At 31.6% G+C, this 24,473-nt stretch overlaps 1 protein-coding gene across 1 annotated transcript in view; it reads right to left on the reverse strand.

Moving 5' to 3' along the window:
• Positions 1-9,838: 9,838 nt before the first annotated feature.
• LOC144853001 (uncharacterized) overlaps positions 9,839-24,473 on the reverse strand; it is a 40,002-nt gene continuing 25,367 nt past the window's right edge. The window contains exons 17-23 of the mRNA XM_078711055.1: positions 23,776-23,847; positions 23,496-23,567; positions 23,029-23,100; positions 18,341-18,412; positions 17,740-17,814; positions 17,390-17,461; positions 9,839-12,532 (exon numbers count right to left, since the gene is read on the reverse strand). Coding sequence (XP_078567181.1) covers positions 11,407-12,532; positions 17,390-17,461; positions 17,740-17,814; positions 18,341-18,412; positions 23,029-23,100; positions 23,496-23,567; positions 23,776-23,847 — 1,561 coding nt within the window. The 3' untranslated portion in view covers positions 9,839-11,406. The remainder of the gene's footprint in view (positions 12,533-17,389; positions 17,462-17,739; positions 17,815-18,340; positions 18,413-23,028; positions 23,101-23,495; positions 23,568-23,775; positions 23,848-24,473) is intronic.

The following is a 24,473-nucleotide window of genomic DNA, read 5'->3' on the forward strand; positions in this document are numbered from 1 at the left end:
ACTTAAGAAGTCACGTTGTCTCTAGAGGGTATTCAGTTGCATGCCTACAGTTCAGGTTGAGGTCACAGACAAACAGGCTACCGCACATTAAATTTCAAAATTGACCTTTTTTAAATGCCATTTTTGAATTAGTAGATTAATATTTGTTGGCAAATAATACATTGTTGGAAAGGTACACATGTCTTCTTTCAAATGCAGTGTATACAATTAACTAGTGAAAAAATGGGCATGTGATTCATAATTAAAGAACTATTTAATTTTAACTATATTTAATGAGGGTGATCCATTTAGCATTTGCTGATCATTTGGGACCCTCAGAACAGATAAAAATACAAAATACAACAAAAACAGAAAAGAAAAACAAAAACAAAAACCAAAAAATAAAATTAATCTGTGATTTGTATGTATCTTTGCGATTAAATGACATCTTTTTTATAATTAATCATAAATTAATCAAAAGAACAATGATTAATTTTAAAATGTCGAGCGGCGTTTTTTGTAAGAAATATTTCATGTTCTCTTTTTAATATATAGAAGACTTTTCACAAATTGTTTTATACGTGATTTAGTACAATTTGGTGAGAATTAAGGGCCTTTTTACATGAATTTGTATTTAAATTTATATGGATCGATTATAAATTATAAACATCAGATAAGTCGTTGATTTCATCGCTCAAAACAGTTCGATGGGATAGGCCTACCAATTAATACCGTGTGTCTTCCTGAGACAATTTTGTATTTAAATTTATATTGATCGATTATAGCATGGAGGTATAAAAATACCTCCATGATTATAGCAACAGTTACATTCTACATAAACATCAAATAAGCCGTTGAGCCAATTGTCCGCTAGAGAGAGTTTATGGGATTACGATATTGTGTCACTGAAAATAATATGATATACATTACATTTTTTTTTTATGTGATACTGCCAGACTGTGACGGATTATGTCTTGCCAATACCCCAGTTTTACAGAATTTGAATGCCCGTTTAAAAATAGAGGAATGCAGTTTTTTACAATGAAGATAGGCCTAATATGCAGTTTGTCCGCCAGAGAGAGTTTTTGGGCTCACGTTCTTTTTGTTAACTAAACGATTTGTCCGGTTGAGGGTGTATATGAGGTGGGATGGGGAGGGGAGGGAGTTCAGGTTGGGTTGATGTGTTGAGGGGAGAGGGTATAGAGGTTGATATACCCAGGGAAGATGGGGAGGGGAGGGAGTTCAGGTTGGGTTGATGTGTTGAGGGGAGAGGGTACAGAGGTTGATATACCCAGGGAAGATTAAAATTCATTATAATTTCACTTTTCCCTGATATACCCAAATTAAATTCGTATTTATAAGCTCCGCCAAAGAGATTAAGGGCCTCTTTACAAACATTTGTATTTACATTTATTACATCATTACATTTACATAAACAATTATTATAATTTACAGGGCTTTGTATAATTTACAGGGCTTTCTGTTTGAATACAGAAAACAAAGTATAGACACGAAAATCATTGCCATAGCAACTGTTATTAGAACAGACCGAAAACCATGATTGTTTCGACAAATTTAAAGGTAAATATTTTTTTAAACAATTCTGTACTGAACATGAAATAAAGAAATAAAGCAAATCTATCCTTTAAATTTAGAATCTTCAGTTTATGCAAAAGTAGCTTTTTATTACCAGGTTAGTGTTATAACGTATAAAATTAATTAATTATTACCAGGCCTATACGGCGTCGATTTTAATTATAGATTCATGGAATACGATTATAATTACATACAGTAGAGAATTTAATTAATTATGATGTTATTTTTGAATTTTGAAATTAATTATGAAGTGTTATTGTGAGATGATAATTTTTATTTTAGCTACGGACAGATTTTTTGAACGTGTGTACTTATTATTATATGATTTCAATTTAAATTAAATTTAAATACAGATAAAAATACAAAATACAATAAAATCTAACTTCACATAAAAAAAGAAATGGTGTCTACAGTGCTAGTTTCCATTAGAGCCAAGAGCTCCTTATCTTATACGTTTTCCGTTTTGAATACTCAGATTTGTTGAAATAAATTGAAACTATTTTTTTTTTATCGATATAACTTAAACTGCACGTGTTGCTAAAAGTGTAGTTCAAGCCAAGTACCGTATGAGATCACCCCAATTTGCCTTCATGAGTTTCTCTGTTTGTTTGTCTTTGTGTTAGCAAGATTACGTCAAAACTACTAAACGGTTTTTGACCAAATATTCACCATAGATATCAATAGTTACATGATCTACGCGCGATTTTCTAAAATAACGATTGTAAATTAAATTAATCTTAAATCATACACAATGACATTTATCAAAACATTTTGAGTGAATTCTACCAATTGATTTTGACTATAAATCGATCGATCGGAAAACTTGTTTTAATAGATAATCTAAATCAGCTTTTTGACTATCAATCGATCGATTGGGTAACTTGTTTTAATAGATAATCTAAATCAGTTCTTGATTATCAGATATCGACTTATTTAATAACTTATTTTAATAGGTTCTTGACTATCAACTTATATTATTATGATAAATGTAAGTAACAAGCATACCTGAACAGCTAGAAAGCGGCAAAACGACCAATATCACAAGGATTTGAAAGATGAACATCTTTTTACACAATTCTGTATAAACGCTAAGCTTTACCTCCGACAGTTCGTACTGTGTCTGGTTAATGTTAATATAGCATGTTTTGTTGGCTTTATAACATACCTGATTGTATTCTTGCAGTGTGATTGGTCAATTACGCATCACGTTTCATTTGAATTCAGCCCAGTTTACTTTACGGAATTCGGACAAATTCATTGCTCTAAATTTGTGTAGTAACGACCAGAGAGACCATGTGACGGTACACGCGCGAGAAGAAAAATTCCGCTGCGGGTTATTCACATCCACCAATCAAATCAGCCAGCATCCAAAATCCTTCAACCGTGAGAAATGCCGATCACCCCACACCCCGCACCCCCCCCCCCCCCCCTAATGGATACGCCACTGATACTTATATGATAACAAAGAACACGTATAAAAGTTCGTTTTAAATGGTACACATCATTGTTCCGGTGCTTCAACTTCCAAAGTACAGTATAATACATTACAATAATAATAGACCTGCTGATTTCATTAACCTGTAGTCAGATAGACAGTAATGTTGTATATATATACTAAATAAAGAACTCACCGTGTGAACTGAATCTACGCAACATTTTAGCGAATATCGTGAACAAATTGTTAGGCTTGAGGAAAATAAAAAATCTTTTTTTCATAATTTTAATTAAATTTCGAGGATTTAAATCATCATCACTTGTAAATAGTGAAATATTTTTAAATGCAAACACACGTAATCTGCCAGGGTAGTCGATTTGTCTGACGTTGTTTGGCTGATTACAAAGTACAGTATAAGTATTTTTCACATCAACTTCCAAAGTACAGTATAAGTATTTTTCACATCAACTTCCAAAGTACAGTATAAGTATTTTTCACATCAACTTCCAAAGTATAGTATAAGTATTTTACACATCAACTTCCAAAGTACAGTATAAGTATTTTACACATCAACTTCCAAAGTACAGTATAAGTATTTTACACATCAACTTCCAAAGTACAGTATAAGTATTTTACACATCAACTTCCAAAGTACAGTATAAGTATTTTACACATCAACTTCCAAAGTACAGTATAAGTATTTTTCACATCAACTTCCAAAGTACAGTATAAGTATTTTTCACATCAACTTCCAAAGTACAGTATAAGTATTTTTCACATCAACTTCCAAAGTACAGTATAAGTATTTTTCACATCAACTTCCAAAGTACAGTATAAGTATTTTTCACATCAACTTCCAAAGTACAGTATAAGTATTTTACACATCAACTTCCAAAGTACAGTATAAGTATTTTTCACATCAACTTCCAAAGTACAGTATAAGTATTTTTCACATCAACTTCCAAAGTACAGTATAAGTATTTTTCACATCAACTTCCAAAGTACAGTATAAGTATTTTTCACATCAACTTCCAAAGTACAGTATAAGTATTTTTCACATCAACTTCCAAAGTACAGTATAAGTATTTTTCACATCAACTTCCAAAGTACAGTATAAGTATTTTTCACATCAACTTCCAAAGTACAGTATAAGAATTTTACACATCAACTTCCAAAGTACAGTATAAGTATTTTTCACATCAACTTCCAAAGTACAGTATAAGTATTTTTCACATCAACTTCCAAAGTATAGTATAAGTATTTTTTACAGCAAATTCCAAATACAACTTGCCTCTCTGGCAGCTATATTGGATCTAAGATGGGGATAAATAAGGTTATTATTTCATATGAACACTCCTAGTACAATCGCCGTCATGTTGTTACCCTGAGTGGATGCGTGTTGTAGGACAACCGTACACTCTATATATAGATATACGTGTTGATGTCGATGTGCAATACATTGGTTGTCCACTTTTATTATTTAAATTGAACTCACAATATCAGTATTTTTTAAAATATATAAATATTATTGGTTCATTTTTTTAAAGAATTAAATGAGATGATTTCTTTGCTGCATGTATATTTTGAATAAATAACAACATGGCATCCAATGGTGATGACATTATGATTGAAATAAGTTTAATATAAGCAAATTAGTACTATGCTTTAATCACATTGTTACTTTCTACTAAAAACCATGTTACCAGGCAGAATGCTAATTTATAGATACATCAATAACACATTACAATAATAATAGACCTGCTGATTTCATTAACCTGTAGTCAGATAGACAGTAATGTTGTATATATATACTAAATAAAGAACTCACCGTGTGAACTGAATCTACGCAACATTTTAGCGAATATCGTGAACAAATTGTTAGGCTTGAGGAAAATAAAAAATCTTTTTTTCATAATTTTAATTAAATTTCGAGGATTTAAATCATCATCACTTGTAAATAGTGAAATATTTTTAAATGCAAACACACGTAATCTGCCAGGGTAGTCGATTTGTCTGACGTTGTTTGGCTGATTACAAAGTACAGTATAAGTATTTTTCACATCAACTTCCAAAGTACAGTATAAGTATTTTTCACATCAACTTCCAAAGTACAGTATAAGTATTTTTCACATCAACTTCCAAAGTATAGTATAAGTATTTTACACATCAACTTCCAAAGTACAGTATAAGTATTTTACACATCAACTTCCAAAGTACAGTATAAGTATTTTACACATCAACTTCCAAAGTACAGTATAAGTATTTTACACATCAACTTCCAAAGTACAGTATAAGTATTTTACACATCAACTTCCAAAGTACAGTATAAGTATTTTTCACATCAACTTCCAAAGTACAGTATAAGTATTTTTCACATCAACTTCCAAAGTACAGTATAAGTATTTTTCACATCAACTTCCAAAGTACAGTATAAGTATTTTTCACATCAACTTCCAAAGTACAGTATAAGTATTTTTCACATCAACTTCCAAAGTACAGTATAAGTAGTTTACACATCAACTTCCAAAGTACAGTATAAGTATTTTTCACATCAACTTCCAAAGTACAGTATAAGTATTTTTCACATCAACTTCCAAAGTACAGTATAAGTATTTTTCACATCAACTTCCAAAGTACAGTATAAGTATTTTTCACATCAACTTCCAAAGTACAGTATAAGTATTTTTCACATCAACTTCCAAAGTACAGTATAAGTATTTTTCACATCAACTTCCAAAGTACAGTATAAGTATTTTTCACATCAACTTCCAAAGTACAGTATAAGAATTTTACACATCAACTTCCAAAGTACAGTATAAGTATTTTTCACATCAACTTCCAAAGTACAGTATAAGTATTTTTCACATCAACTTCCAAAGTATAGTATAAGTATTTTTTACAGCAAATTCCAAATACAACTTGCCTCTCTGGCAGCTATATTGGATCTAAGATGGGGATAAATAAGGTTATTATTTCATATGAACACTCCTAGTACAATCGCCGTCATGTTGTTACCCTGAGTGGATGCGTGTTGTAGGACAACCGTACACTCTATATATAGATATACGTGTTGATGTCGATGTGCAATACATTGGTTGTCCACTTTTATTATTTAAATTGAACTCACAATATCAGTATTTTTTAAAATATATAAATATTATTGGTTCATTTTTTTAAAGAATTAAATGAGATGATTTCTTTGCTGCATGTATATTTTGAATAAATAACAACATGGCATCCAATGGTGATGACATTATGATTGAAATAAGTTTAATATAAGCAAATTAGTACTATGCTTTAATCACATTGTTACTTTCTACTAAAAACCATGTTACCAGGCAGAATGCTAATTTATAGATACATCAATAACACATTACAATAATAATAGACCTGCTGATTTCATTAACCTGTAGTCAGATAGACAGTAATGTTGTATATATATACTAAATAAAGAACTCACCGTGTGAACTGAATCTACGCAACATTTTAGCGAATATCGTGAACAAATTGTTAGGCTTGAGGAAAATAAAAAATCTTTTTTTCATAATTTTAATTAAATTTCGAGGATTTAAATCATCATCACTTGTAAATAGTGAAATATTTTTAAATGCAAACACACGTAATCTGCCAGGGTAGTCGATTTGTCTGACGTTGTTTGGCTGATTACAAAGTACAGTATAAGTATTTTTCACATCAACTTCCAAAGTACAGTATAAGTATTTTTCACATCAACTTCCAAAGTACAGTATAAGTATTTTTCACATCAACTTCCAAAGTATAGTATAAGTATTTTTCACATCAACTTCCAAAGTATAGTATAAGTATTTTTCACATCAACTTCCAAAGTATAGTATAAGTATTTTTCACATCAACTTCCAAAGTACAGTATAAGTATTTTTTACAGCAACTTCCAAATACAACTTGCCTCTCTGGCAGCTATATTGGATCTAAGATGGGGATAAATAAGGTTATTATTTCATATGAACACTCCTAGTACAATCGCCGTCATGTTGTTACCCTGAGTGGATGCGTGTTGTAGGACAACCGTACACTCTATATATAGATATACGTGTTGATGTCGATGTGCAATACATTGATTGTCCACTTTTATTACACACAATATCAGTATTTTTTAAAATATATAAATATTATTGGTTCATTTTTTTTAAAGAATTAAATGAGATGATTTCTTTGCTGCATGTATATTCTGAATAAATAACAACATGGCATCCAATGGTGATGACATTATGATTGAAATAAGTTAAATATAAGCAAATTAGTACTATGCTTTAATCACATTGTTACTTTCTACTAAAAACCATGTTACCAGGCAGAATGCTAATTTGTAAATAAATCAATAACACATTACAATAATAATAGACCTGCTGATTTCATTAACCTGTAGTCAGATAGACAGTAATGTTGTATATATATACTAAATAAAGAACTCACCGTGTGAACTGAATCTACGCAACATTTTAGCGAATATCGTGAACAAATTGTTAGGCTTGAGGAAAATAAAAAATCTTTTTTTCATAATTTTAATTAAATTTCGAGGATTTAAATCATCATCATTCGTAAATAGTGAAATATTTTTAAATGCAAACACACGTAATCTGCCAGGGTAGTCGATTTGTCTGACGTTGTTTGGCTGATTACGTACATTTTGAAATTCCGACAAAGAGAGGGTTTTGCCAGATCGGGTCACATTTTGATGTAAATCAATAAACAGTAGAGCAGTAGGCCTATAGACATAATGTTGTTCTTTACTGCGGGAAAACGGAACAACAAATCTGGACACACGTCTGACCACTTTTGCCTCATAAATATTCATGAAGTTATCATTGGTATTTACTCCATTGTTTTAGCGGTCATTATTGTTTTTAGTGAACATTATTCTAGTCGTTTTTAACTGTACGGTTGATGTGACCTAAGAAGTGTAACAAGAAGGCAAAACACAGGCACACCACTGCTAATGTTATGGCCAAGTGGCGATCTCGCATGGTGATTTATAACATGGATTAAGGAATATAATAATAGTAGAATAATAGAAGGATATGCATCAGTTTGAGATCAAAGCTTCCATGACTCTAGCCGACAGAGCGCGGACCGCCCACAATGTTACAAAATACACAGTTTAATTAACCGTCGTTAACAACGAAACGGTCGCGTGCCTAATATATTGTGTACTGCGTATGCTCAACAACATTTAAACTTGTTGGCTATGCTTTCGCGCCCTCTTATCGTGATGGCATGATTAATATTTTATATCTTTAGCGCTAGCTGCTATGGCAACGAACAAAACTTTATGCGAGAATTTAATTATAACTTTTCTGAATTCAAATTAAACGATCTCCCAGAAATATTACAAGATTATTAATAAATGTAATTACAAGATTAAATACAAATTGTTTATATATTGTAGGCGTCTACTTTTCAAAACGAGCGCTAGAGTAGTAAAGTCAGTGGTGACGTATCGCAACTATACATAGCTAGCCAATCCCGGATCAGGGATGGCAGTTCATTTGATTAGACCCGGTGATTGGATGTGATGTGGATGACATAACCACTAGCCAATTATCAGACACTCAATTTAAATATAATCACATCGATAATTAAGGAGATTTATGAGGAAACCACTGCTTAGCCATATATTAAAAATACGTTTGTTGTACTTGACACCACAAGACACAATAACAACATACATGGTCAAATGCATAATTTAATATTCTATAGATTAACGCAATTTTTAATGACAGGAGGTGGCAGGCCAATATGATAATTCAAATATAAAAATTACCAACTACTTAAAGTTACCGGTCGTAAGAAAGTGAACTTTTCGTAGTCCGATTGTGATGAAATTAAAACAGAATTTTTCAGCAATTATTGTTGTTGTCAATTAATCATCGACGCAGACATGTCAATATATCAATCAGACTGCGCATACGATTTCTACATGGCTACGTTTTGTACTCAAAAAATGTAACAGTTGATTCGCAGCGTTTTATAGAAGGCCGCGGTTAGAGACACGGAGTTCAATGTAATGAGCGTGTTTGTTTGATTGGCAGCAGTACTTTAGTATAGGCAAGCGCGTTGGAAAATCGTTTGATGTCACCGTCGATGCATATCCTCCTATTCCTTAATATAATATGTAACAACCTTCGCACTATCGAACCATTTCGCTCTCTGTAACCCATATTTGATAGAGATCCGGGTTTCTCGCACTATTGTCAGTAAAGTAAGCCTATAACAATCTCAAATAATACAAGCAACATCACACAATTTTTACTAATTCTACTTTATTTTTAAATTGCGCAACATGACACAGTAGTTATAATTAAAATCATAATTAATACAAACCGATTCTATAATATTTTAAAACGAAGATCTACGATGTCTTAATTATCTGTTAAAATGAATGTTACTTAAAAAGTATAAAACAAATCAATATACTTAACAATTGCTTTTTTAGCAATTTGTATAATATAAACTATTATACCAATAGTAAGTTTTATCAGATGACAAACACAAACAATGTAGGCCTAATGCATTGGCAAACACATTGATGTAGGCCTGTAAACAAACAATGTAGGCCTAATGCATTGGCAAACACATTGATGTAGGCCTGTAAAGTGCACTATCTATCTTTTTCTATTGAATAAGTTATTTATAATCTACACATTCTTCACATATATATCATTATAATAATAATAATTGTATTAAGAAACGAATGCGCATGTAGATAAAAAAACAAAAACAACTATGTTTATAAAAAATGTTACTGGAAATGTGTTTAAGAGATTATATGTATAAAAAGAGGAAAGCAGTATTAGTAGAAATTATATATTATTAAAACAAAATTATGAAAAATGTGATAATATGTAACGAAATGAATACAACTTAAAAAAAGCTTGTATGTAAGCAGACGATAAAAACAAACATTGTCAATAGAATAATAGGCAAAGTGTACTGAAATGAAAATGTTTTTTAGAGAAAACTATATGTAACGAGATAAGGAACTTATGTATGGACACATAAAAAAACCATTAATTATAATAATGTACATTTTTAAATACTTTTTATAATGATATAGTGGTCAAACTGTCTAATTATGAAGTTTAAACTGTAGTTCTAAAACCACTGACGGTTTATTTTAATCTACAAAATGTTTAATAACCAAGAAACCATGAAACTACTGTACCTTATGGCAGAATGTGCAATTTAGATATACTTAAAATGATAAACAATTTAAAAATCCCAAATAACAATGATTATTTATTTCAATTTCAATTTTTTTTTCATTTGTGGTTAACCACCACCTTTATTCATTCAATGTTTCATAAACAACAATTACAGAATCTCTAAGCATTTTCTACATTTTTTCGTTATTTTCTTATTTTTATCCTCTTTAATATTAATAATAATTGTAATATTTTGGCCTATACGTAGTACCCAATGTTTTCTTAATGTATATATTTGTTTTGTCTACTACACTTATAAAATATATATATGTTTACATTATTTTTTTTTATGTTATCTATTACAAAATATATTGCATATTTAATAAAAAAGATAAAAAAAAAAACATAAAAAATAATATACACAAGAATGTTTATTATTTGTTTTTATAAAACTTACACTGTTCTAAACTAAACTTTTATTTAATAAATCCATATTTAATCAATAGGGAGTTTTTGATTTGCGACGACCGATGACCAACCTAGGTCAGGTCAGGTCAGGTCAATCGATGTGTCGTCTGTCGTGGACCTACTGTAGAGTTGTGGTTTGGTGGTTATGATGCTCACCTACCAATCCTAGTGTCCTGGGTTTAAGTCCTGTCATGTCAGTGTTTTTCTAATGACAATAAACAATTCCAAAAACTTGTAATAAGACTTTGTTTATGTAGAGGGTCTCGTGTATAATGCTTGTCTTGTCTTTTCGCTTCAACGTTGAATTAAATAGCCATGTAATAGTTCCATGTAATATTACGTATAGCAAAAAAAACAACAACAACAACAGTCAGAATGTTCCTATATAGTGATAGTAGTAATAGTATACACTGTTAGAATGATTTCACTCATGTGATAGTTCGTTGTGAAACTCAACAATAGACAGGAACAAAAATAGTTTCTTCAAATTTGATAAAAATATACATAAACAATAGATACTGTAGACTAACTAAGAAATTACAAAGAAACAAAATGATATTTAAAAAATGTAGGCCTAAGTAAAACAAGAATATTCGTCATTGTAAAGTAATTCTCTCTTTTCGATTATAATGAATTCTACTTTTTTCCTAAACAAATATTAGACAGATATGCCGTGTTAAAATATTACAAACTAAGGCTTACTAAAGGATTTACGCGCCTTTTAAAAAAAAAAAAATGGCAAAAGCTTTACATGTTTAAATTGTATCTGTCAGTATTTCTAGGTCTCATTTCCTGAAGCTGTATAAAAGCCACGGGTCGTATTCTATTGGTATAAGCGACGTTTGGTTTCTTATCTAAGCAACAGTCGATAATTGTGTATAGATAGGGATTGACCGAGGAGTTAATTGGTATGATGAACATCGCTGAAAAAACATATATTTCCACAGGAAGTGTCCACCAATTCAGTTCAGCACCAATTGCCATCAATACAATAGGAAACCAGCAACAGAAATCTGTGAAAATGAGAAACCCTATTTTTACTGCGAGTTTGATATCTTTTTTTCTTCTTCGTTTTCTGTTAGCACCTGCTGATGAGCGCTTGATAGACACGAAAATGATTACATAACTCACAGCTATGATGATAAAACCTAAACTGTTGAATCCGATGTAGATAGTAAACGCATACTCCCAGCCTGGCCAATGGCTTTTTGATAATGGTAGTGCAAGGCACACACTTTTTACTCCATAATAATTATCCCCGAAATAATACCACGCCACGTCGTCGTCGTAGTAATACAAGTTGTGTTTTATGACGTTTGCTACTTGTGGAAGAAAGCTGAGCACAACCCAACACACCCATGCAATTCCGATAATAATTCTACAATTTCTGCAACTAAGACGTTTGGTACTAAATGGATAAGCTATGTTTATAGCACGGTCGATGCTTAAAAGCATTAATGTAAAAACCGAAAACTGACCAGAGAGAGTGGCAATGGCACCAGCAAAACTGCAAAGAAAACTATCCTTCCAATCCGATTCAAATTGTGCATATCGCCCTCTATAATGCATATCTACACTTAAAATGATAATCAAATAGACTACCATTAACAGGTCCGACACGGCAAGGTTGGTGATGAGTGTGGTTTGCACTTTATTAATTTCGTTATCATTACTTTTCTTGTTATCCTTTTTACACTGTCGTGATATGATAACGACTAAATTGCCACTAACAGCTGAAATTACAATAATCCACATCAATACCCGTATGTATTCACTTTCTAGTAAGTCTTCACATGAAGAAAATGGATCTACGCCAGGAAGGCACCAATCAATGTCACCCACAATTGAACATAAGCATGACAAATCCGAAATCCTATAAGAGTAAAGGTAAACATAATAATAAATGTTTTATCTTTTAGGAGAAACATACACTGCAAACTGGACTGGAACTGTTGTATCATGATAATAAGTAAATTATATAGTCTTGTGAGAAAATGAAATAATAAGATTTTTGTATCATTACTTCTCAAATAATGTTAAAAAAAAAACAACCTACAACGTCGGACGGGACATTTATGAATTTTAAATGAATGTATGGAATTAATAAACAACATTTTAATTAATAGTTTATTATTATATATAATTGAGACATAACGTAACTATATTAAGTTTTAAAAAAAAGGAATGCCCCTATGAATGTTTTGCTAATGAAAGTCTGACCTGGATGCACTGTGCTACAATGATTTCGAGAAATGGGCTAGTTTAACTAGGATTTTATGGTGCATGTGCATCAATTCCGCCAACTCCAGTGGCAGTTATCACAGTGCTCGTGTATAACAATGGATAGACAAAGGCATCAACTTATATTCGAAAAAGTAGAGATGTATTCAAGCTATGATCATCTTGAACCCACCCTTTCAACAGATTTTATTCAATGCTATTCTAAAACCGATTGCAATACATGCAACTTTAAAGGTGGGCTCCGGGAATAAAATTTCCATTCTTTTACTTGTAATATTGTCTTATGGGAGGTGGAAATTGTAATTGGCAAAATGAATGTGAATGCTCAATGCAAGAACAAGGCTGTCAAACTTTGCCAAGCTAGGTAATTAGTGGTATTATCAAATTACACAATCGTAAAAGATAGGTCATTTTGTGTGTTGACCAACTTTACATGACTTGCATTAAATAACTATACAATAAAACATAGAAATGAATAGCTATCCTTATACAATTTTAACCAATATTTACATTTATAATGGCCATTTTTCATGAAATTATCTCATTTTTACAGGAAAATTGGTTGTGGCCCAATTTTCAAATAGCAAAAATTACAGTAGCTAGGGAGTTTGTTTTCTATCCAATTTGAATCAGCTTATAAAAATACATCGCGAGAGAAAACCAGTGAGACCTCCATGGAATAAACATTGTACAACCAGACAAAACACAATGATATTATTAAATTTTGTGATAATTGTCCAGTATAACAAATGTTGAAATGACAGGGCATGTTTTAAAAGGCTACTGAGAAGAAATGGATATAATTTGAGCAAAGGTAGGAGGCTCATTCTAGCCAGGCTTAGCATAGTTAGCATAGCCTAGCCAAGACCAGGGCATGTTTAGCATCAGTAGAGGTATCATATACCGATACGCTGCCAAGTTGGAATAATCCACCTAGTGAATATTCCTTTAATTTTATAAACATTGATACAAATACCATTAAAAGGAAGCTTTATAATTTGCCAGAAAAAAAATTTAGATGTTTTAGATTTTGATAGTAAATTGCTAAGGTTAGTAGCTCCATACATTGCTTATCCATTGTGTCATATTGTGAATCTCTCTCTCATGTCTGGTCTTGTCCCAGCTGATTGGAAAGTAGCAAGGACAACTCCTATATATAAAGGAAAGGGTAGTAAAGACAGTATGAGCAACTACAGACCAATTATATCTGTCGTTGCTCATATCGCAAAAATTATTGAGAGAGTGGTTCAGGAACAAATCATTTCTTTTCTTAGTTTTTTGATTTAATTAACATTGATCAATTTGCCTTTTTGAAAAACCATTCTACTGTAACATGCTTGCACAGAGTAGTTGATGATTGGTAAGAAAGTTTTAATGACTCAGAGGTCGTCGGCGCTTGTTTCTTAGATATATCCAAGTGCTTTGACACGATAGATCACTCAATTTTGTTATTTAAGCTTTACAAATATGGTTTCCATGAAAATGTTGTTTACTGGTTTAGTAATTACTTAAAAAACAGAAAACAGTTTGTATACTGTAACAATAACAAATCTACACTTAAAGTGGAGCTCCACCCAGAAAATTGCTATTTTTCATACATTTCAACTGTTCTTTAAAAATATCATCCCTCATACTTCATATTTTTTTTGAAAATTTTTTCAATGAGTATGATTTTCTTGAAAATCACGCCTTTTTGCGTTTTGGGGGGATACCTTGTAATTTCCTATTCTTTTACATGCAAAAGGGGGGTATATTTGAATATTCCTAAAAAAATAATTTCTTCACTAAAAAAAAAAGTAAAATGTTTTTATATGCAATTTTTCCAGATCTTTTTATTTCTGGTATTGTTATTGCGTATACATTGCGCAATTTCGCGTAAATAGACACTTTCCCCCATTGGGTCCAATTGGGTTTTTTTACTTTTCTAGGGAGTATGATCACGTGACATTTCTCACGACATTTTTCACACTGCAGCTGGCGATCTGTTATTGTCGCGATGTTATTTTTGACGGGCGAAAAGTATATATTAAAACATTCTGGATGTGACCCTATCATGTTTCACAGTGTAATAAGTGATTATGAGATTATTACTAAAATGTCAAATTTAACGAGATTTGAGAAAGACGTGGCTATATATTCAATAAAGCTAGGCCTAGGCCTACTAGAGTCTAGGTATGTAACGATGCTGCTTGGCCTCTAGCTGGCTGCCTGATAGCCTTACAGCAGTGAAGTTTGTTCTGGCACCCAATCTCGGCCTACCCATGGGCCATGATAGGGTGCCTGAATAGTTGCTTTTCAGTCAGACATAAGCTTCCACATCCGTTACTATTCTTTACTATTCTGAGCAATACCAGACTTGTTTTGTAGAGAATTTTGTGTTTCACAATTCTTAATGTACGAGAAAACCCAGGAACGATAAATGGGACGAAACGACCAAGCATTTTTTAACCCATGACTACAGTCCTACCTAGACATGAATTCAAGCCTAGCTAGCTAGGCTGAGCAGACGATTTAGCTAGGCCTAGCTTAAAATTAATAAGCAATTTGATTAAGATAATATTATGCTGTTGTTGTACAGTGCAAATAATGATGTTACATGTAAATTATGCTGACATTTTTATCGGAAATATTACTTGGGCCTAAACAAATCGTATTAATTGTGTGTATAAACAGGGAGTTGTAAAAATTATTTTACAACTCCCTGGTATATTAAAATTGATTCGCCATTTTCCAACACATAATTTACCAAAGGGGAGACATTTCACCAACGCGTTCACCGGCGACTAAAACGCGTCAGTCGCTAAGTGTAACGCGTTTTGCGACGTAATGTAAACTAATAACCCCTAAGTTACTAAAAAAGTGTAATGTAGTAAAAAACACTATTTTCTGACCGATTTTTTAGAAATTAGTTTTTGGAAAATATTGCCATATCTTCCCTGTTTTTTGTATGTAATCACTTTCAATTAAACATACTTAAACATAATATAAGCTGAGAAAGTCTGAGTGTAGCTCCACTTTAAAGAAATCAATATTGGCGTTCCACAAGGAAGTGTCCTGGGACCCATCCTGTTTCTCATTTTCATAAATGATATTTCGCAGTCTATAGTAAATGGAACTTGCAGCGTTTTTGCTGATGATGTTGTGGTTTACACCTCAGGTGATACTGCTAAGATAGTAAATGATTCATTACAAATAATTATTGATAACATTGGTAAATGGTATGATGACAACCACCTCTCTATAAATACTGAAAAAAACAAAGGCTATGTTACTAAGAAACAATCATACAGCTGACAGTAATGATTTAAATATACAAATTGGAACCAGTAAATTAGAACAAGTTGATAGTATAAGGTATCTGGGAGTCGTAGTCGATGAAATGTTAACTTGGAAACAAAATATTAGTAAAAATATTGGATATAAATAACAATGCTAGGTAAAATGGCTAGTAGTTTAAGTAAACCGTTACTAGAAACTCTCTATATAAGTACAATTCAGCCTTGTAGTGATTATGCTATAACAGTCTGGGGAAATACGATAGAGAATATTTTAAAGCGACATCAAAAAAGAGCTGCTCGAATTGTAACTAACAACTTTGATTATATTAATGTAAGGGGTGACAACATCATTCAGAACCTGTCGTGGCAAACTCTTGAAGAGAAACGAGATTTCTCCCTAGCATGTCTAATGTATAAAAATGTGTTTACGGCCTTGCACAAATTAGATTAGTAAATGAAATTGAATTGATTCGCGATATTCACACACTTAACACGTGGAGTAGAAAATTTGAATTTAACAATACCTAAATACACCCTTATATTAGTAAAATGAATTGGTCCTTTAAAGTTGCAGGCGCAAAAATATGGAACAGTTTACCAAATAATATTAAATCGGCACTAACAATTACGTCCTTTAAGGCTAGATACAAATCTCATTTCTTTTCATAAACACTGTGTTATATTTAATTAAGTTTCTCTTTTATATATTTTGATTAAGACAGGACCGCAATGTAAAACAGATACACTGTTATCTGATTGTTTTATCCTGTATAAATATATTATTTATTATTATTATTATTTATTATATACCAAACAGGAAATACCAAGAAGCTCATGAATATTAATGACCTCCATAGAAATTCCCTAACCACTGAAAAAAATGTTTTAAGCCCGAAATAAGACAATTTTTTTTCAAATCAGGTTATATTGGTAAATTTTACTTTGAGCATTTATTTTCCCTTCATGAACATTAGTTGACAAGGTGATTCAATGTTAGAAATTTAATTATTGGCTCCCACCTTTAATTAAGTTAAGTTAAAATCTGTCTCTAAATAGTTCATATATGAAAAAAATCTATACATTTTTTTTCTAATAAATCAGGTTTAAAAACTACACATCTTTCTCAAACCTTTCTTTTTGAGAAAATGGCGGCCATTTTGAAATACATTTACCACTTTATTTATTATTTTTTTTCAAATAAGCCTACTTACAATGTTGTTAAGTTGGTCAATTCCTCAAAAGTACTCGTACTGAAATCCTGTAAGTTGTTACCGTCAACATATCTACAAAATAATAGTTTTAAATAAGTAAATCAAGCATAGGCACAAACATGATTATTAAAATGTGTAAAACAACAAACGACACCCGAACTGGCCCTAAGCTTATTTCGAATGTTAGGATAAAAAATCCAATGAGTAAAAGGTTGACAGAAAAAACATGGCAGTTGTTTTAACCAGTCTACCGATTACACTGTAGTGTTTATTTTAACAGAATCAAGAATCGTAATGGAAAAAAATAGGTTGTTAAATTTGTAATGAAATTACAACAGTGTTTAACTTACAATGATCCCAGTGATGAAGCAAAAGAAGAAAACGCATTTCGATCTATGGTAGTTATATCGTTGTATTGTAAATACCTTTAAAAGATAAATCAATTAGACATACACTTGCATGCATAAGGGTATGCCTATATTACATTATGGAGGGGTACAAAATATATGGGGAATCTTTAGGAGAAATCCTATACAATTTAAACACAGCATGGACTGATTCCGGTTTTATAAAAACTAGAGACGTTGTAAATAAATATGTTTTATAAATTTAGACGCGTTATTAAGAAAATTAAAAGAAAAAAATTTTTGTTAATTCTTAATGTCATTACAATTTAATAAACTTCATCAGTGACATTTTTAAATCGTTGTATTACCTCCTTTTTCATTTTTCTATAATACACTTACAAAAGAAGTTTAAACATTTGATCTAAATAACCTAAAAATACTAATCGAAAAAATAAAGATATATATATATACAAAATTAAAGTCAAACTACTAATCAAAGTAAAGTGGTACGACCCTGCATGGTTAATTAAGCACCACCGTCTTAAGCGTATTTTCTCGACGCTATTGTCGTTGATCTTAAAACGTTAACTTAAGTAATACTTACAAAAATATCAATGCTGTCAAATCAGCAAATGCATTGGCTGGCAATGTAACTATTTGGTTATGGCTCAAACCCCTTTAAAGAAAGAAAGCAAACGTAGAATACAATTATACATCATATTTATGTGATAAATATTTACTACAAAATACAAATTACTACAACAAATTACTTATTTCATTATATTATTTCCGCTGAACGACACGAAATCAAAGAAAAACACTTATTTTATGGTGTTTTTTTAATGTATCTCTGTGTTATTATTTGACCGATTTGTATGACTGTTTCGTTATTGTTATGCCTAATAATTACCTACAAAATGGCATGTCATGTTATTTTTTTTTTTTTAGTTTTTTGAAACAGTAAAGTAAAGTGGTACGGCCCTGCATGGTTAATTAAGCACCACCGTCTTAAGCGTATTTTCTGAGCGGGGTTGGTGAAATCTGTCCACAATAGGTTACTTTTCTGTCCATAATAGGTTACTTTCTGTCCACAATAGGGACTAGAGGGCGCTGTTGTTTGTCCATAATAGGTGACTTTCATAATTGGCTGTCCAAAATAGGTGACTTTTTGTCCACAATAGGGGATTTTATTGGAGTAGTGCGCCATCCATTATGTTGTCCATAATAGGTGATTTTTGTCATGTGTAGGAAACTCCATAGCATAGTAGACTAGTAATTAAGTAGCCTGGCCCTAGTATAGGCTAGATAGTGGCCAACCAAGTACTAACTAAACAAGGCCTAGCCTAGGCTAGGCCCTAGGCCTATATAGGCCTCCAAGTCTGAGTTAATAGTAGGAAAGTTGTATCGTAAATAATAATTTGCTTTCTGGGAAGAATTATGAATTGCCTTTTGAATTCCAACAAAACCAAAAAAACTATAGTAACCCTTCAACACCTTAAATCCTAATAAAAGTTTAAATGTAATTCAAACAAGTCTTCAATAGAGTCTTCAAATAGGTTTTGAGAGAAAAAATCCTATTAAAGTGTGATTTTCGGTTTTTTTTTAATTGTTGTATGAAATTTTTATTCTGAAATAAAGTGATCAATCAACCAATAGGTAATATTTCTAGCACTTTCAAACTATAAAAATAAGGTAGGCCCTATGTCCCAAGTGTGTCTAAAATCACTTTCCTTGTTGTTTTCCTTTGTATACTTTTTATTCTCTAAACATAATATTTCTCAAATGGTGCCCACACTACAATCTAACCACTAGGAGTAATAGAGCTTTGTTCAACTTGACCAAGACATATTTTATATAATGCATAATGCAAGAATCAGACAATGTTCACTAAGTTACAGTGTGTATGTAAATAGTTTGAGAGAATATTATGGCACATTGTACAGGATTTAAGGTTTTAAGATTGTTGACATTTGCTCATTTAGCAATTAAATATAATCTATTTGAAGCATTATACAATCATTATTTTTATAGGACGTGATAAGGTGTGATCATCAGCAAATTAAAAAAGAAGAAATATTATTTACAATATCACCAACTTTGACTTGCGCTTTATTTGAAATAAAATCTGTAATCCATTGGTGTTTTCACCAACAGCTACTGAGTTATTAAGTTCTTTTTATTAGACACCGTCCAGTGCAGAAGAAAAGTCAAGAAAACAAAAATTAAAAATCTTTACAGCCTTTAACTGTGCCCATGAATGAAAACCTTAGAAAGTAAAAGTTCAATAATTATACATTTGTTTAATTCCAAACTGAAAAAATGTAATTAGTATATTATTATACTATTCTAGATACATCAAAGCAATTTCTCAACAATGTTACAAATTATAGGAGTTAAAGACGCTTGCCAACAGCTTTTCATTTCATCTTTGGGTTTTCCATTCCTTTTGTAAATACTGTATGTAGGCTTACAACATTTGAATCTTCCTATTGTTTTAGTAAAATACGTTTTTATACCTTTATACCTTTAATTCCTGATGATAGTCCACATAGGTTATATAGATATATGATAATGTTTTCTCTTTACCGTTAATTTTTTGTTTTTTTTGTTTTGTTAACAGTAATAATAAAAATCAACTTTATCAATTTAATATTGCAAAAGACATCAGAGTTCAGCACTTCATTTCGTCATTTTAGGTCGTCCCTTGTTTCAAAATCCATGACAAATCATCCCAGTCAGTAGTCAATCAACAGCAGCAGTTCTCATCCATTTATTATATTGTTGTTTAATTAAATGAATCAATTTTAATGTTTAAAGATGTATTGTCCCCCTGAAAAAATAATTCTTAAAAAAAAATTTTCCATTCCATTTTATTGTAACATAATAGTTATCCACATTGACCAAAAATTAGATTGAAAAAAAATGTATTACCTGAAAAAAATGTAATTTAAAGCAAAAAATGGTCAAATTGGCTGCTAGCCAATGGATTTTTGGTTGAATTTAACCATTTATTTTGTCATTTTACAAGTGAAAACATTATTTTTTTTTCGGTTTTTTTTTTCGATTAACTTTATTAAAACTACAAAATAACATATTCAAAGTCTGATTGAATTAATTTTTCATTTTTTTGAGGGACAATACATCTTTAATAATGAAGCAAAATAAATATTATTTTGAATCATTAGGAATACGACAATAAATCCAGTTTACATACACGCAGTGTACAATCAACAATTTTGTTCTGTATTCTAAATTTATTCATAATCTAAATCACATTCAAAAATACTGAATTATATTAATTTTAAAAGTGTAAAAATATGGTTAAACTACAATTTAAAAAATAGCAAAGATAAAAAAAATACACCATAATTATTATGTTTATTACTATAAGTATTGACCGATGATGATATGATCAAAGATATTATGTTGAAATGATGTACCTTTTCATTTCAGCAGGATATATGGGCAGAATATCAAACATCTGTATGCCTATAATAAAAAAAGGAAATAGTTAAACACTATAATAATGTTTAGGTATTGTATAATAAAAGTAACTTCAATCTTAGTAATGCTGAGTCAAATTGTCATGTTGTATGGTGGGACACAGTTATGTTTAAATATTTTATTGCATTTAAAAAAAAGATATGTAAGATTGTTTTACTAAATTTATGTTTATGCCAGTTGTCAAAGAGAGTCAATTATTACCATACTCACTATATAAAAACTTATATTAAATGTTTAAAGATAAAGGCTTTATTGAATGAATGCTTTAATAATATAACATTTAATTAAATTTTGAAATATTTTCTGCATGAATTTGTCAGTGGATTTATCTATTCTTTGTATGGTGATTGTAATGTTTATAATGAATGGAAATAAACAAAGAAATATCTACTTTTATTTTCCTAGCAAAGCAAATGAATAGAACATTTCAAATGTATTGTCAGTAAGTTTTTCTACTACGGTACTGATAATATTCAGTTTGTCTCATTTGTATCCTCCTTTTCGAGATTACTATTGCAAACAAATACTGTTTTGAAATAGGCTTCTTTTTGGGATTTCACAGTATCTTGATCATATTGAAAAATCTCCTAAAAGATGTAGTGGGTTATATGTAAAGTATTTTTCTTCAATTGTAGGTTGGGCCTATCTGTTACTTACCCTAGTTAATAGACATTTCCATGCTACTGTACTATAACATTGATCAGAAGATACACTGTACACAATCTGTAATACACGCAAAAAATATGGGAAAACAATTGTGAGATTTAAATAGATGACATAATTAATAACACAGTAACACTAGCTCTGGTTCTACTATACTGCCAACCTATTAACTGTCCGAACTGTCTGGATAAGACTCGTTCATTCACAAAATAATAAAAAAAACAAAAATTTTAATAGTTCAATCTAGATGTTTGTGATTTGAAGATTTCGGTCTTCAAAGTATAGTAGCGGTGGCAGTAGTAAAAGACCGTATTAAATAGTGACTAGGCCTCTAGTCACTTAGTCCGCCAGTGACCTGCAGAATAGGCAATATAGTTACGAGTAAAATAGTATGTTAGTCTGTATATATATTCATATTATATTAATAAATAATAAAAAAACAAACAAACAAGATAACTGAGGCTAGGCCTAGTTGTTTGTAGTAGGAAACATATCTACCTAATATGGAGCCCATGTCATTTGTATTCCTGTAAGCAGGGAGGTACCCTGCTGCTGTATCTAAGCTAGGCCTAGCCCTAGGCTAGTAGTAGGCTAGTAGGCCTAAGTAGGCCTATAGTATAGAGGTAGCCTAACTAACAGGCCTAGGCTAGAGAGACCCCTAGGCTAGAGAGACTTAAATAATATACTAATTTATAGGCCTAGGTCGGTAGCCTCAACTCAAAGTCTGAAGAGAAAGCAAATTAGTATTACTTCTACTCGCGAAACAAACTACGTACGTACGTACGTACGAGAGTACGCCAAAAAAATCACCTATTATGGACAACACAATGGATGGCGCACTACTCCAATAAAATCCCCTATTGTGGACAAAAAGTCACCTATTTTGGACAGCCAATTATGAAAGTCACCTATTATGGACAAACAACAGCGCCCTCTAGTCCCTATTGTGGACAGAAAGTAACCTATTATGGACAAACAACAGCGCCCTCTAGTCCCTATTGTGGACAGAAAGTAACCTATTATGGACAGAAAAGTAACCTATTGTGGACAGATTTCACCAACCCTATTGTATTTTCTCGACGCTATTGTCGTTGATCTTAAAACGTTAACTTAAGTAATACTTACAAAAATCTCAATGCTGTCAAATCAGCAAATGCATTGGCTGGCAATGTAACTATTTGGTTATGGCTCAAACGCCTTTAAAGAAAGAAAGCAAACGTAGAATACAATTATACATCATATTTATGTGATAAATATTTACTACAAAATACAAATTACTACAACAAATTACTTATTTCATTATATTATTTCCGCTGAACGACACGAAATCAAAGAAAAACACTTATTTTATGGTGTTTTTTTAATGTATCTCTGTGTTATTATTTGACCGATTTGTATGACTGTTTCGTTATTGTTATGCCTAATAATTACCTACAAAATGGCATGTCATGTTAGTTTTTTTTTTTTAGTTTTTTGAAACAGTAAAGTAAAGTGGTACGGCCCTGCATGGTTAATTAAGCACCACCGTCTTAAGCGTATTTTCTCGACGCTATTGTCGTTGATCTTAAAACGTTAACTTAAGTAATACTTACAAAAATCTCAATGCTGTCAAATCAGCAAATGCATTGGCTGGCAATGTAACTATTTGGTTACCGCTCAGAACCCTTTAAAAAAAGAATACAAAAGTAAAAATTACAAATTAGCAGTGGTACCAGGATCGCCCAGACAAGGGGGATATGCAACAAGCGAAGCGAGCATCATCACTTGGTTAGTGCTAGGGCCACATTTGGGGGTCCAGGGCTAGAATGACCTTCAGCGTATTTAATTTGAGGCCATTTTAATGAATAAAATAAGTTAACTTAATATACTCACAGTTCTTCCAATGCTGTCAAATCAGCAAATATATTGGCTGGCAATGTAACTATTTGGTTAAGGCCCAAATCCCTTTAAAGAAAGAAGGCAAACGTAGAATACAATTATACATTATATATTAATGTGATAAATATTTACTACAAAATACTGTTACGTGTGACGACAATCAGGTGTCACATGCAAATGAATCAAGTCGCCGGTGGTCAAAGTGGACGAATCAGAAGGGAGCGTTGTGATGCGCGGTATTTTGGAAAGCTGTGGTGGGTGTGTGAGACAAGGGAAGGACTCACTCACGAGACGGTGCAAGTCGGAGATAGTAGGCTTTCTGGATAAGACAGTGGATATGGTACTGCCGACTGGGTAGTAATGGAATAAAGACTTGCAGCGAACGGTGTTCCAGACTGGACACAAGGAAAATAAGAATGGAAAAGTTGTGATTGAATGTACGGATACCTAGGCAAACCAACCACTCGGTATCATTCATATTGTTGTAACATTATAGTGTTGTTGTTATGTAATGCATCGTGCAAAGAAATTAAATGGAGCTCGTGCTTCTTGCATAGTACTTTGAGTGTTGGCTATTGTTTGTTCCAAACCTCGTTGTTGTTATTTAGGTATTTCGGCCTAGGCCAAAAGTGGTCGTAACAATACAAATTACTACAAAAAATTACTTATTTCATTATATTATTTCCGCTGAA

The sequence above is a fragment of the Antedon bifida genome, chromosome 9, assembly GCF_963402885.1.
Source record: "Antedon bifida chromosome 9, ecAntBifi1.1, whole genome shotgun sequence".
Lineage (NCBI taxonomy): Eukaryota > Metazoa > Echinodermata > Crinoidea > Comatulida > Antedonidae > Antedon > Antedon bifida.